The sequence below is a fragment of the Perissodus microlepis genome, chromosome 22, assembly GCF_051167445.1.
Source record: "Perissodus microlepis isolate ML-2025 ecotype Zambia chromosome 22, ASM5116744v1, whole genome shotgun sequence".
Taxonomy (NCBI): Eukaryota; Metazoa; Chordata; class Actinopteri; order Cichliformes; family Cichlidae; genus Perissodus; species Perissodus microlepis.
In genome coordinates this window covers 20,690,703-20,705,713 of record NC_140481.1, presented here as the reverse complement: position 1 = coordinate 20,705,713, position 15,011 = coordinate 20,690,703, and the positions used below count along the sequence as shown (strand labels likewise).

At 41.0% G+C, this 15,011-nt stretch overlaps 3 protein-coding genes across 5 annotated transcripts; 1 reads left to right on the top strand and 2 right to left on the bottom strand.

Moving 5' to 3' along the window:
- The first annotated feature begins 999 nt into the window (after positions 1–999).
- prcc (proline rich mitotic checkpoint control factor) lies at positions 1,000–6,252 on the top strand. The gene is made up of 7 exons (XM_084919298.1): positions 1,000–1,821; positions 1,911–1,958; positions 2,861–3,346; positions 3,608–3,700; positions 3,880–4,026; positions 4,165–4,230; positions 4,716–6,252. The coding sequence occupies exons 1-7, from the start codon at positions 1,519–1,521 to the stop codon at positions 4,800–4,802; spliced, it is 1,230 nt and encodes a 409-aa protein (XP_084775424.1). The 5' UTR covers positions 1,000–1,518; the 3' UTR covers positions 4,803–6,252.
- A 491-nt stretch (positions 6,253–6,743) lies between these two features.
- On the bottom strand, positions 6,744–9,500 carry mrpl9 (mitochondrial ribosomal protein L9). The gene is made up of 7 exons (XM_084919299.1): positions 9,298–9,500; positions 8,085–8,244; positions 7,861–7,985; positions 7,706–7,759; positions 7,519–7,620; positions 7,347–7,430; positions 6,744–7,100 (listed from the first exon to the last, which is right to left on the bottom strand). The coding sequence occupies exons 1-7, from the start codon at positions 9,370–9,372 to the stop codon at positions 6,831–6,833; spliced, it is 870 nt and encodes a 289-aa protein (XP_084775425.1). The 5' UTR covers positions 9,373–9,500; the 3' UTR covers positions 6,744–6,830.
- Positions 9,501–11,070: 1,570 nt separating this feature from the next.
- On the bottom strand, positions 11,071–15,011 carry LOC146363003 (transmembrane protein 272-like). 3 transcript variants are annotated; one of them, XM_084918479.1, is made up of 6 exons: positions 14,867–15,011; positions 14,279–14,433; positions 14,154–14,196; positions 13,994–14,044; positions 13,692–13,883; positions 11,071–12,410 (listed from the first exon to the last, which is right to left on the bottom strand). In XM_084918479.1, exons 3-6 carry the CDS (start codon positions 14,194–14,196, stop codon positions 12,160–12,162), a joined length of 537 nt encoding a protein of 178 aa, XP_084774605.1. In that variant the 5' UTR covers positions 14,279–14,433; positions 14,867–15,011; the 3' UTR covers positions 11,071–12,159. The 3 variants fall into 3 exon arrangements, with proteins under 3 accessions (XP_084774605.1, XP_084774603.1, XP_084774604.1); XM_084918477.1 differs by lacking the exon at positions 14,279–14,433 and having other exon boundaries at positions 14,861–15,011; XM_084918478.1 differs by lacking the exon at positions 14,279–14,433.

The following is a 15,011-nucleotide window of genomic DNA, read 5'->3' as shown; positions in this document are numbered from 1 at the left end:
CACATTGAGCATTTCTCCTCCACTCACCTATTTTTATTCCAGGTGTGTTAATATGAATATACTGCATTTAATGAGCTTTTGCCTAGTTTTTCCTGTAGTTCATGCTATTGTCATGAAGTGTCAGTTCATGAATAAAATTGAATTAAACAATAACATTACTGTGGCTTGTTCTTCTTTGTCTTGTTTTGGTTGCTCCCGTTCGAGGGTCGCCTCTGTCTCACTCTATCTTCCTCTGTCACACTACCCCCTGTCTATCATCCTTCTCTACACCCATGAATCTTATCTGAGGTCACTGATTTTCTTTTCTTTCTTTTTTTTCAACTTTATTGTTTAAAGACTGTTTTGGCATTTTCTTCAGAAGGGCAAGAGTAAAAGAGGACAACATGTATAAATGCTCAAGTCTTCACTTTTTATGATTTCTGTATAATTTTGCTGCTCTAAATATGTATACATTTAAAATTACTGAAGCAGACCAGTTTACTACAAATCTAAAGCAAAAAATATGAATATTTTAAAGGTTGACGCCAGTTGTCGGTACAGTCTTGATAATCAAAAGTATAGATGTGCTTCGAAATCATATTGTTTCCCTATTCGAGCCATATGGGGCTATAGTGGTCTGAAGTTGTTTAAAATGTGATTAATGAAGCAGAGAAGAAGAAGAGCATGTAATACTGTGGTGCAAGGGTTATGATGTGGAGAGGAACGTTCTGCAGAATAGATTGAAGGAGCGGGGAATTGGGGAATTTAATCTGAAGAGTGTGTTGGAGGGTAGTAGGGCACAGGTGAGAGAACTGGTGGGGTTTCTGAAGGATATAGGTGTTTATGAAAGAGTGTAGGGTCTTTTTTTTTTTGGTTTTATATTGTTTTTTGGATACACATTGTAAGCTCACTGTCTGACCCATACTCCGGAACAGTAGGAGGCGGTAATGCTCCTTTACGTTGGTTGCCAACCGCCGTTAAACACAAAGAAGAAGAAGGAGGAGGAGGCGAAGAAGAGTGTTGCGCAAAAAGCTGCGCAGTTGCCGCATTTTCGATCACGAACGATGGAGGCGAATGTTTTGATGGAGCCAAGGGACTAAACGAGCTTATTTTGTTGGCGAAACAACACAGTAAAGTTGCGCACTGTGGTGTGAAACAACATAGCTGCTGTTTTATTTATAATAGCACTTTTAAGGAGAGCTGATTTTTTTTCTGGAACACAGCGGTCAGCTAGCTGATATCGTTTGTTGCGGTGGCCTAGCTAACACTGGCTAGCATTGCGAACTTGGACAGAGCTTTGAGTCAGTCGTTTCATTGCGGCGACCCCTTTTAACTCCCTGCGCTATATTCTACTACAGATTCGCTCGGCTTCGTGTCGTTATCGTCGCAGCTTTAGCGATCAGAGATTCCCTTACCTTTTGACAGAAGTCAGTTCGTCGGATAAGCCAGTGTGAGTACGGCTTCTTGCGATCAAGGAGAAGAGGTTATCCATGTCCACGAGTTTCTGCAGATTGCTCATCTTTAATAACATTAGCAAACATGTCTTTAGTCGCCTATGGCAGCAGTGATGAGAGTGACTCAGAGGAAATCTCCACCTCTGCCGTGCCGGAGAGCAAACCCAGCGCAGGAGGGCTCTTCTCACTCCTGCCTGCTCCTAAAAAACCGGTATCGGCAGGAGGGCCAGCCAAGAAGACAGCATTGAGCACTGCAGTAGAGGATAGCTCATCAGCCGATGATCCAGATCCTCAGCCATCTAAGGGAAGCTTATTCTCCAGCCTACCCAAGCCAAGGAAACGGACAGAGCCCGTCAAGATCACCGTGCCGCAGATCCAGAGGCAGGATGTGAGTACTGAGCTACTTCAAGCTGTTTGCTCATACCTCTTGCACAAAATAAGGTTTTAATTCATCATCTGTAACCCTGTTGTTCATAGTCAGACTCAGATGATGACGAACCAGCAACGAAGAAACTACAAAATCAGGTAAGGAAATCAGACACATGCAGTTATGTGAAGTTTATTCCACATTCCCAAAAGGTTGATTGTGTTCATCTGGACGTAGCGTTTTCAATGGGAGAAACCTGTCATCACTCATCCAAGTGACTCCTTCAGTTTCAGCTGACTGCAGTACTCATGGCCATTGATCAGTGGTCTTTGATGAATGATCAGTGGTTTTTTGATCAATGGTCATGACAATTTGCATATTAATGATCAAGGAATTGACCTCACAGTCCATTGTTCATTCAGTCGGCTGGTTTCAGTTATTGTGCAGATGTACTGTTTATAAGGTTGAGTAAACCTGCAGTCAGCTGAGACTGAAGAAGTCACTTGGATGAGTGACGAAATGTTTCTCCCATTGAAAACACTCATCCAGATGGACACAATCAACCTTGTGGGAATGTGGAATAAACGTATTTCTGAATTAGATAAAATGGTAGTAAATAGTAAAAATACAAAACAGGCATTGATATAGTCCAACATACATATATACCAGTGAGGCACCAATGTTGGTGTTGGGGAAAGGTCCCTATGCTGTTTCTTGAATAAAATGTTACCTCAGTGTAATGAGCTCGTAAACATGTTATAGGCTTGTGTACACAAAATCTAAATGCTTATTTGTTATAAAATACTGCAGATTAACCTGGCTTGCACAGTGGTTCGCATGTAAATACACGTTATATGATTTCTAGCTTAGATGTAGGTCTGCCACTTCACTCTTCTCATTGTTTCTATTCTTTAATTGAGGTTAAAATTAAATTAAAAAAAGTAGGAACCAGTGACAAAGAATATCTTATTTTCCTCAGATTTCATAGTGTAACAACATTCTCCTATGATGTAGCTGCCATTTCCTCTCTCTTTCAACCCATATCTCCTTTCTCTGTCAGGGTGCAGGTACAGGCTTGTCCTCCATTCTGCCACAACCCAAAAACCTGACAGTGAAGGAGACGGACAGACCTCTGATCCCTCATTCACTAACTAAACGGCAAGAACCGAAAGCACCCAAACCTGGAACCCCTGCGCATGGTCTTGGTTCTAGTGCGTCTCCCTCCGCCATCAAAGCTGCAGCAAAGTCAGCTGCCCTCCAGCTGGCTAGACAGATAGCTTCAGATGACCAGGATAATGAAGAGGACATAACCCCACAGAACTACTTTTCTCTAGGCGAGAGCTCTCAACCTCTACCTGCAGTCGTCCCCAGCTTGGACCCTGAGCCAGGAGCCCTTGCAGAGCCCCTTCCTTTTGCAGCTCCTGATGAACCGGGGCAGTCGGATGCCCCTCTCGACTTTGGGGGAAAACATGAGACAAGTGGCGCATGGGGAGGTCAATATAATGAATATGAACAACCCATAGCGGGCCCAGAGGCTTTTCCTCCGGTAATAATGACTTTATACTGTACATATGTATCAGATTCATGCTGTTAACTTGAGTCATTATGTTCAATTAGATGATGCCAGCTTATCCTAATAAGTCATAAATCATGTTAGTTCAGACAAGCCTGCATTTCAGTGTTTTCCAGTTAAGATAAAGATATCTTTTAAAGTATGAATACTGTGTGAGACTCTCAATTACAAGAGTCACAATGTAGCTAACATGAATGAATTATATTGTTATCCTATGTCTTTTTGCTTGAACAGGGATACTACAATGAGCCATATTACCAAGATCCCAACCCGGGAGTAGCAGAGGCTGAAGAGCCCGGCAACTCAGCCATGTTTGATGATGAAGCGGTAAGAACTATGCTACTTGTGTGCCTCATTTTTCTTATTTGTTATCAGAGCAAATTCTATTATTTACATAGACTGATTTTTGTACCTGTGCTCTATGGTGTTATCATTGTTTTGTCCTCAACTAGAGGCTGTTAATTAAGAAAAGGTTTTGGTTAACCGGTATTTTCTTTGTCCTGCAGTTTATGCGGCTGCAGGGGAAAAGAAACAGGGGCAAAGAGGAGGTGAAGTTTCTGGAGATCAAAGGCGACGACCAGCTGAGCGGCAACCAGCAGTGGATGACCAAGAGCATGACCGAAGAGAAGCAGCATCGGCAGTCCTTTAGCAAGGTGACCCGATCGGCTCGCTTCCTCTTGTGTTTTTGCAACAGATTGTCCTATGTTCCTCTCACTAAAATGTTCATGATTTTAAGATGGAATATTTTCTCAAATATTTTGTAACACCCGCTTTTCTTTACCTTTCCACAGAAAAGAGGAGAACAACCGACAGGACAGCAGCGACGCAAGCATCAGATAACTTATCTCATCCACCAGGTGGGTGCTGCTAAAACACGCATTGTGCATTTGTATGATGTAAATTTCATTCAAGACTTTGTAGCCGCAGTCCAACTTCACAGATGATTTTTCTGCTTGTTTTGAAAGTGAGACAGAGTGGAAATCTGCACTCTGTGCGGCATGTGTGGACATGTAATACTTCTGCTTGGTGGCCTGTTTGTACAGAGCTATCCTAAAGCCTAGTTGTCAGCTGCAGTGTGCCAGTGATTAGCACAATAAGCTGCAAGAAAGAAGCCTGCACAAAGGATTAGGAAAAGCTAAATAGTTGCCCTTATCTCTGCCAGAATGCTAGTGTTAGCTTTGTTATGCACAGGTGTTCCCTCTCTTGTAGTCTGACCCGCAGAGTAGGTTTGCATACGTTACTGATCCCACATGGTTTAGCTCACCGTAGCTGAATCTCTTGTCTTCTTATTGGAAATCTGTTCAAATAAACAACATTTCTTACTTTCCCTGTCGTTTCACAGGCAAAGGAACGTGAGCTGGAGCTGAAAAACAACTGGGCAGAAAATAGGTTAACCCGCCGACAGACCCAGGCTAAATATGGCTTCTAAACATCATGACTGTGGACTGTGGTGGCATACAGAAATTAGAGTAGAGCTTTCCAAATATACTTCCACAAAGAGGAAAAATGTTTAGAAACAGTAAGCATACAGTCTGGATACAGATTTTCCTTCCTGCCCTCCATCCTGTATTTGTGTTGACCTGTTAATATTCAGAAGTTCTGTTGTTTGACCAGGTGTTATTCTTATATCTAAGATCCAGCCACAACCGCTACACTCCCCATTCACTGTCATTTATATTAAATAGAGGCACTATACTTATGTAACAGTATTTTTAAGGTACTTTTGCTCAGTCATTGGCAGAACAGATGTAAAGTGACTCTGAAGTGGCCATTATTCTAAATGTTTTTCCTTTGAATGTTTATGCTTCCTGTTCATGTTGTACTTCTTTGTGATCTACAGAAACAAAGGTTTGGTTCTCTGGGAATGATGCAAGTTATTAATGAAATCTGGATGTTATTCATTTTAAACAAGCTGGAGTCACTGGAAAGCTGTGACGTGTTACATATCTGCACACAGGATCGACTGTTTTCTGATAAACATGTACTTGCTGCAGTTGCTCATTAGTAATAAGAAGTTTGCTATTATATAACTATGATACCTACTTTTGTTTGTAAAAGTTAAATTTTTATTTTTTAATGTGTGTTTCATTTTCTCCCACTGGAAAACTGAAAAAGACCAGAGAACCAAACATGAATTTCATTGTCTTCTTGCTCTGAGGAAACATTGAAGACTCTAAATCAATATGATTTTTAACATGGTAGCAGCATCTGGCGGGCGGTGCTAAAAGCAAAACACCCACCTTAAAAATGGAGATTACATTCATTTTTTAACATTTTATATGTATTTTTTTTCTTCTTCTTCTTTTTAAACATCAAATTTTGGGGGGAAATTCAGTGATTTGTTCAACTTTCTCAGATGGAAAGCAGTAAAAATATGCTTTTTATATCTCCAGACTCTATAACTACATTTTGTCTTTACCAAAGCAATAGTCAAGCCTCCACGAGTCCTCTGTTTTTTGTCCCGACAGCAGAAGTGTTCAAACCTGAGCCAGATTTCCTCTAAATGCAATACATTTCATACATCTTGCGTTGTCAAACTTTAAATGTGAACTCTTATCAGAAAACAACTTATCAGAAACAATTACACAATCTGATCTGCCTCAAATACTACAGCTAAATTCTAAACACGAGCAGAAGAAAGAAGCCGACAGGCTGCTCGTATATCCTTACGCCGAGACGGGAAAATAAATTGCAGAGCTTTGATTTCAGCAAATCTCATGCAACGACTTGCAAACCACACAACTGTATTGGCACTCCACTAACATGACATTAAACAGCATTCCTCGGAATAATTTGTTGGTTTTTGGTTTACCATTTACTTTTGTGCATTGTCGAGTTAAAATTGATCAATAAACTTTGGATTTTCCTGACTGCTTACACTTTGTATGTCTATGGGCAGTTCATTGTTGCTACTATCACAATAATACTCATACTGCATACAGTAAAACAAACTTTCCTACTCAAAGGTTTCCTGTGTAGCTGCTGATCCTGACGGCTCTTTACCAGTTTTGTGTTATTTATTCTCATCCTGAAAATTGATTTTAAAAACTGCTATAAACATTGTGCTTTAAAGTGTGTGGACTCTCAGCTTTAAGGAGCCTGGTCATTCGGGAGGACTTGATAGTGGAGATGCTACACCTCCACACTGCCAGTATACTTCCTCCTGGGCAGGAGGCAACCCTGTGTCATACATAGGACACACCGGAGAGAGATTATACCTCTAGCTGGTTTGGGAACCACTCAGTGTCCCTGGGAAGTGGATGGGGAGAGGGAGGAGCGTTGGTATCTGACTGCTGCCCCGACAACCAGGACCCAGATAAGCAGTACAAGATGGACGGCTATTTTAACACTGTTCAAAATAATCAGAATGTGACACTGAGCAATTTTAATAGACACACAGACAGCTGTTGCTACGCACACATGTGCATTACAGCCAAACATCCACATTTTGAGTCCTTTAATCTTTTTTCAGGCTTCCACTTGGTGGTGCTGTTGTGTCTGCCGTTGTCTGTGTAGCTGCGGCAGTGGATCCTGCAGGCTCTTCACCAGCCTCGGCCTCTGCGTCAGAAACTGCCTTTAAAACGGCGCCCTCCTCATCAGCAGCTTCTGAATCAGCTGCAGCTGCCTGCTGCCGCTTTTGGGCTTTCAACTGCCGCTGAGAGCTTGCAGACAGATCCTCGTATGGGAACAGAGATATGGGAACGCGAACAGTGTCCAAGCCATTAACCTGAAAGAAATAACATAGAAACATGAGCAGTGTGTTATCTGGTAAAACAGCAGAGTCCAAAAAATAAATAAATAATGAATAACTAAGGGTTTATTTATTATAAGAATAATAGGAAAACAATTGTTTTTTTGCAGCATGGAGCTTACATGGAGTAACTACAACTTCTTTCTGCTGCAAAGACACAGTACGAAGCTACACTTGGTGCAAATGGTTGCCCACGAGATGCACTGATATAGTTTATCTTACCGTGACATCGCACCAGTAGTCACCTACATCCTTAATAGGTTCAAATGGAAGACCCAGTGCATGAGATGGCACCACTATCCCCAACTACGGGAACAAAAGCAATATGAGTATCTTATCTGGTTAACAGAATTAATTAGAAACATGGATAAAAACTGAGTCAAAGGCATCACACCTTCTTAGCAAACTGTCTGCAGACTACTTCTTTATTGAGCTGAAACTCCTCGGAGGGCATTCTGTTTATCTTTAGCTTGGAGCATTTCAGGAGCTCCACAGTCTAAAAACAGAAAGAAACCCCTGTTAAAATCTTTGTTTTAAAACTATTTGCTGTACTGAGCAAAAGCGCCTGACATGAAAGTTACCAGTTGTCCTGTGCGGGTTTGGATTCTGTCTCCTGCTTTCCCCTCACGCAAAAGCTGTGTAAACAAAAACAAACAAACAAACAAACAAAGGTGATGTTGAGTACTGCTCTTTAATACATTTGAAATATATGATGGAATACAAATGGAGTACACACACGTAGCTCTTCTGCAAACATCTGTTTGTTCTCTGGTGATGGATACACTGCGAGGCCTTGAGGCAGCAGCTTGTTTCGTCCAACAGACTTTCTTACAAACACGGTGTCTCCTCGCCCGCCGAGCTCTGTCACAAAACAAAAAACAAAACAAAAAGATGTTTTCATATTACAAAGAATTTTAGAAAACACATCATTACTAGTTTAAACTTCCTTGTGATACTCACTTGGTACCGTCTGAGTCAGGATGAGCTCCATCTTCTCCTTAGGAGCATGCTTGGTATCCTCGACCAGCTTGTAGATTCTGTGTCTTCGAGGGTGAAGCCTCGGTGGACTCCCTACTTTGGACAAGGGCACTTGCCACCATCGCTCCACCACGACTGTGTTCTGCAGAAACATCAAGCAACCACACGTGACTTTACACATTTTGAAAGTGGACTCTAGCTTCTGTGATACCAAGGTTGTTAAATATACATTCATACATATATATTGCTTTGTCCCTCAGGTAAGCACTTTTTACAAACAAACATTCAAACAAGGGTTTTTTTCCCCCTGTGTTAATGTGCTGTTAACTTAACATTCACACACTCACAGTGCAGTGGATGCATGAGGGGCAATCTGGGGTTCAGTATCTTGCCCAATGATACTTCAACATGAAGATTAGAGGAGCCAAGGATCAACCTCTAACATGACTGTGAAGGTTCTCAGTCATCCAGGTCATCATAGTCTAAAGAACTTGGAAAGAAAAGCGTCTGGACTTCTAGAAACTTTAAGAAGTCCAGATGCTTTTCTTTCCAAGCTCCTTTCATCAACCACCAACCTTCCAATTGTCACATCCACCCACAAAATAAGTGAGCCAACTAATAATAACTGTAATTTGTACATCCTGAGGATATTTATATGTAAATATTTTTAACAACAAGAAATTAACCCTCTACCCATCAAAGATCTACCTGAAAATAGTGCAGAAGAAAGACACGCGTATTAATGGGCATTATGCTAAATCTCTAGCCCCTACTGTCATTGGCTTTCTCAAAAATAAAGTACATTCAAGGCACGTAGGTGGGTGTTTAGATGGTTTTTAGCATCTATGCTCCTTGGAGTCTGTATAACCTTAACAAATTGACGGATCTAGCTCAAGCAGGTTTCTAGATAATTTAATTGCCTCTACCACAATAGCACTTCAGACTTAAACCTCTATGAGAGTCGTGCTTAGTGTGGGATTTCTGTATAAAATTGCATTTATTTTATTGGTATGTCTCAACCCAGTTTATTATAAGCTAACTAAAAGTAGTTGGTGCCAACTTTGTTATACAAAATCTAAACAACCTGGTAGAGACTACAAATCTCTGTGCTTTAGCACAGTGGATGTACTGTGCGGGCTAGAGCACAGAGATTTGCGGTAGTGCAGGAGAGCGCAGAGCCCCTGGAAACACCGACCTGAGCAGCAGTCAGAGAGAAGCTCCTGGCGGCAGGCTGGCCGAGCAGAGCCTGGAGGACGAGGCGGCTCCACATGCTCCCACAAATCAGAGGTAAGTCTTCCTGCAGCAGTTTACCATCAGTTTATCTCCGGTCTCTGTAAATTCACCTCTAGCCTGTCTACAGCATGCCTGACAGCGTCGCTTGTTGTGTGGCGTAGGAGGACCCCACCAGCTGCACAGAGGACCAGAAAAAAGCCTGACTTAAAAGACCTCAAACTCAAAAAAGAAAAAAAAACTTAAATGTAAATATGGATAGAACGCAATAACGCTAATAACGCAAATATTCGTCATATGATTCATGATATTTTTATTTTAACGTGTAAAGACTGAACATTTTGCAGGCAATCATTTAATCAGGCAATATTAAAGGACAATCTGTTCTTTCAGCGGCTCCCTTTTTAGAGGTCGCCTCAGGATCGCCTGCTAGTGCTGTATCGATACCAAGTCAGTGCATTGCCAATATTGCAGATACAATACAGATACCGATACTTATAAAGCATTGCGTCATGATTTATGAGATTAATCATTAATCTGTAAATTAACACATTTTAATCAACAGTAACCTTTTTACTTAATTTGTACTTTCCACAATAATGATTTAACACAACAAAAGAGACTTCACTTTTTCATGTGTTTTAAAACTGAGTTTTTTGGAGATCTAGAATGTAAATGTTCTTGTCTCCAAAGGAAATTTTTGTTCTCAAACATGTACTCTAAAAAATGTCTCAACATTTTTTTGCGACTGTCACGTTTATCTGCTTAAGTGACCTCACCCCCAGTGATGGACTAGTCGTCCCTCTCGTCCCCAGACTATGCTTCCTAAATAGAAGATGTATCAGTCAGATTAAATAATTTCTCCAAATATTCCTTTCACCGCACTACAATATCCTCAGTTGAAGTCAGCAGCGCTCCACCTGCACTCTACACAGTGCAGGTGGGAAACCCCTTTCCTCTGCTGAGTCGTCTCACATTTTCCCAGAAGCTCTTAGAGGCAGTCAGAAAGTCTTTATGCCTCTATGAGCTGAAGATCTCACAAACTGGGGCCTCTGCCAGGTGCTGCCAGCACAATGCCACTAAACACTGAGGCGCACCAGGTCTTTCCAGCATCACCACCTGCCACCTGATCCAAGTCACTACCGGGTGGCTATCAGTTGACAGCTCAGGTCCTCTCTTCACTTGCGTCCAGAACATACTGCTGCAGATCTGGTGATACTACTAGAAAATCGATCATCGACCTGTGGCCTACGGTATCCTAATGCCATGTGCACTTATGGACACCCTTATGGTTGAACATGCTGATCGTTATGGACAAATTGTTTTTTTTGCACAGAAGTCCAGTAACCGAACACCACTCGGGTTCAGATCAAGCAGACCGTTTCTCCCAATCATGCCGCTCCAGGTCTCACAGTCGTTGCCCAGATGAGCATTGAAGTCTCCTAGTAGGGCGACAGGTGGAGCACCCTCAAGCCCAGGGACTCCAAAAGGCTGGGTACTCTGAACTGAACTCTAAAGTGCAGACAACAGTCAGGGCAGGTTCCCGTACCCGAAGGCACAGGTAATAAACCTTCTGTTCTGGGAAATTCTCCAATCTTCATATTAAGATACCCACAGCAGTTTGCCACCTCTCACCAAGACCAACTTCAGAATGGGACAGAGTCCACCCCCTCTGCAGGAGACTGGTTTTTGCAAAAGCATTTTTATTGTATTCATCAAGGCAAACCTCCTAAATCCAAACAAAAGGGCTATTCAATTTTATTGTAAACAACATTTAATATCATTCTTGCAATACAGACTTCAGTGCAGTAGATGGTTAACAAAACATAAGCAGAAGAACAAAAATAAAAAAATATTCTCAAGGTTTTTGTTTTCTCAGTTGTTTAGAATACATTTACTATATAAAGCCACTACATTCACAGATGCCTGGATACATGCAAACACCCACAAACAAAACACACTGGACCTAGAAATATTTGGCTCCTACTGCTGGTTTCTACATATACACCCTATATACTGTATGTAGGAGCACCAGCTCTAATCGCTGTAATTGACCACCATTTCAAAAAAAAAAAAAAAAAAAAGCCAAAGCTAACAATTTGCCATAAACCTAAATCATATTAATCTCATGCTACATAGAAAGATAACAGATTGTTGAGTATTTTCCCCTTTTCAAAAACCATGAAATCATACAAAAAAAAAAATAAAAAAAAAAATAAAAAAATAAGCTTTTATTTTCGAGCAACAGTGTTCGGTTAATTCTTTGTGCACCATACTGAAATGCACTAAAAATGACTCACAGTGACATGGCAGAGCTGAAAATAAAGACACAAAATACCAGTACCACCAACATTTTGTTAGACGCTACTGCAGAGTCACTGACAGTTTTTTTCTGGTGCAAACAGGAAGTTTCACACTCGTGGTGGTGGTGGCGTGTAAAAGGGATGTGATGTTTCAGCAGTTAATAGGTCTGACTTCATCAGCGTGTGGAAAACAAGGGCTAAAAAACAAACAAAACAAAAAAAAAAAAAAAACCCAAGGTGCTGCAACATAAAGCAAACACCTTAAACTTTTTGGTGTATGGTGCAATAAGCCACCTTTATTTATGGCATTTGGGAGAAGTCTGCAGAAAGACAAAAATCAAGTAGCCTTTTGGAAATGTGCTTTTTTTTTTTTTTAAATACTCTTGTTTGCAGCTGCGGAGGAAAGCTTTAATAACCCTCACAGTGATAAAACAAAATCAATCCTCAGAAAGAGGATCAAAATCTGCATCACTGGCCAAAAGACAATTTCCTTAAATACCTGAGGACATAATCTGGGATTTAAATCACACATCACCAGCAGACTCACTTATTGCACCATAGAAACTGCCTCGGTTGGGTATCAAGTGACGTCTAGCACACATAGTCCTGCAGCAGATCAGCATGCCGAAGCAACAACCGCAGAAGAAAAGGAGACCCAGTGCGACCCACACCAGTGTAGTGACGACAAACGCAAACTGGTAGGTCACCTTGTGGCAGTACGGATCTTTTCCAGGTAAGTAGTTTGGAGGATAGACAGAATAAATCCAGCTGCTGCCTGTAAGGTGAAGACAGACAACACACAGGTCTTCAGTTCTAAGTGAAACCTTAACAATGAATTCACTTTAAAGGTCGCAGCAGCAACAGTTTGAACTAATTCACTGTGTTTTTAAAGGCTGTGGTTTGGTCAGATTTGATTGGCAAAGACAAATAACCCACTGTCATCTGTTTCTTGACCATGGAAGATACTATGTGCTGATTCGTTACACACAATTACATCACCATTTTTTCCAAACTGATCCACAACTCAGTAAAAGTTGCAAAAACATTTTACACGATCCTTTAACTAAGCATCATGAAGCAAAATGTAAAAAAAAAAAAAGGGGGGAAATTGTTGGACTGTTACTGATGGATGTGTTTGCAAGACAGAGTGGTTTCTTATTTTCACCACAAATATAGATTCACTGAGCCTTGAAAACCACACATCGTGTGCGCTGGTCTCTGATATCTAATAAGGAAGGGTGTAAGTATTTGTGTGGCATTACTACCAGGTTGTGAATGCAGCATTTCCTAAATTTCTTTTTGTCTGCTCAATGCCAATAAGATTAAATACTTCGATTTCCAACATTAACAATTTTACTATAGATGCACTCATTGGACACATTATTATGACACAAACAATGTGGTCATAAAAGGAAAGGACATCCTCAGTTTGTATTAAGTAGTAAAATGTCCCCTACACCATTACAAAGTCTTGATTAGTAGAAATCAAGGCTCGTGATGCCAGGCAATATTTATCCATTTGAGTTCCTGTTCTTAGCTGACAGGAGTGGCATCCGGTGTGGTTTTCTGCTGTTGTAGGTTTGACATTCAAAGATGCTCTTCTGCATAACTTTGTTTTAACTAATGGTTATCCGAGTTACTGTTGCTTTCCTATAAGCTTGAAGCAGTCTGGTCATTCTCCTCTTACTTCTGGGATCCACGAGGTATTTTTTCAGAGAACTGCTGCTCACTTGATATTTTCCCTTTTTGAATCGTTTTCTGTAATCCCTAGAAATACAAAAGACCAGCACGACTGGCACCAACAACCATGCTGTATTCAAAGTCACTTAAAATCACCTTACTTCCTCATTCTGATGCTCAGTTTGAATTTCACCAGGATGTTTTAACCATGTCTACATTTCTGAGTGCACTGAGTTGCAGCCATATAATTGGCTGATTAGATATTTGTGATAACAAGCAGTTAAAAAGTTGCATCTAATAAACTGGCCAGTAAGTGCACGTGAGTTTTGTGTCTAATTTCATGCAAAATGAAGAGTTCAGAAAGTTTTTCTCACACCTGCTATGAACCAGGCAAAACTGAAGATGTGAAGAACTGTCATACAGGCTGTGGACAGGACGTGGATCGCTCCATCATCAAAGGCGCTGCTGGTGTAGGTCAGAGTCAGTGAGAGGATGCTGTTTGCCCCCAGCACTATCAGGTAAATGGGGATGTGGGGCTGTATGGTACAACTTGTCAGGTGTGTGGCCCCTGTGATGCAACAGAACAACCATATAAGATCATCATCAATCATAGGCGAAATGCTAAAGGTGCTGTTTGCACTAACTGGATAACTAAAGCTGTAAAATTAGTAAACCTACCCAGTCCAATGGCTGCTATCATTACCATCCACCATATAATGTTCACCACCACTGCAAAAACAAAAAAGGAAGAGAAAGAGGGTAAAGGACTGGTTTAACAGTAAAACAGGTAAAATTATGAAAAAGTGAGACAAAAATGAGATGCAGAAACTAATCTAACCAATTCCTGCGACTTGTGAGGCAGTTTGAGGCTTTAGATCCATCTGTGGAGAGAGGTTAATATCTACAGTCAGTTTTGTCACAGCCAAAACATGAAGAGGAAGCAGAAGCAGAGCTCTACGGTACCTGTCCAGTTGTGAGTGGACCCTTTTTAACCTTCAAGTATTCAGAAAATAAGAGGAGAACTACACATGAGTTGCCGTTAGCTACTTCTTAGCAAAGTGCAGGATGTTAAGACATACACGTTCGAGCCTTTCAGCGACTGTTGCAACACTGTCTCACTAAGAGGAAATAATGATAAAAATCAGTCTCTGTTATCTGACACGGTTTACGTGCAGTTTGTTAAAATTTCCTTAAGACAAACTAGTTACATGAAATCCTTCCACTGATCTTGTAAACCATACTGTTTCTTAGAGATCGATCTAGCTATCTATCTATCTCAAAATGATTTACATTTTACATTTTGAAGTGACATAATCGGTACATGTTAAATCATGAAGCAGCACAAGGGCTAGGTCATTGTAAGCCACAGGACAGCTTATGTGGTGCACACAGGAAAATCAGCTTTCCTGTTATAACTATCAGCTTTTTCTTGCGTGCCAATAAATACCTACTGCCACCTTCAACTATCAAACAGTTTTTGTACAGAAGCTGAACATTAAAACTGTGCTTCAGAAAGCAATAAACATCATTAAGGACTCATCTCACCCTCACCTCCATTTCTTTAAACTTCTGCCTTCAAGCAGATGATACAGGACACTAAAAACACACGGCAACAGACTTTTAAATAGGTTTGTTAACACAGAGGGCGTCACCACCCTGATGCTGCTTTAAAACCATATGTTAGCACAGGGGTGGG

Coding starts and splice junctions, on each gene's coding strand:
- prcc (XM_084919298.1), top strand. CDS start 1,519: ATGTCTTTAGTCGCCTATGGCAGCAGTGATGAGAGTGACTCAGAGGAA. Junction 3,347..3,607: donor GCCCAGAGGCTTTTCCTCCG/GTAATAATGACT, acceptor TTGCTTGAACAG/GGATACTACAATGAGCCATA. Junction 4,231..4,715: donor TAACTTATCTCATCCACCAG/GTGGGTGCTGCT, acceptor GTCGTTTCACAG/GCAAAGGAACGTGAGCTGGA.
- LOC146363003 (XM_084918477.1), bottom strand. Junction 14,045..14,153: donor CTCACAAGTCGCAGGAATTG/GTTAGATTAGTT, acceptor TTGTTTTTGCAG/TGGTGGTGAACATTATATGG. Junction 12,411..13,691: donor TTTTGCCTGGTTCATAGCAG/GTGTGAGAAAAA, acceptor TTCACCTTACAG/GCAGCAGCTGGATTTATTCT.
- mrpl9 (XM_084919299.1), bottom strand. CDS start 9,372: ATGTGGAGCCGCCTCGTCCTCCAGGCTCTGCTCGGCCAGCCTGCCGCC. Junction 7,986..8,084: donor CCTGACTCAGACGGTACCAA/GTGAGTATCACA, acceptor GTTTTGTGACAG/AGCTCGGCGGGCGAGGAGAC. Junction 7,101..7,346: donor ACTACTGGTGCGATGTCACG/GTAAGATAAACT, acceptor TATTTCTTTCAG/GTTAATGGCTTGGACACTGT.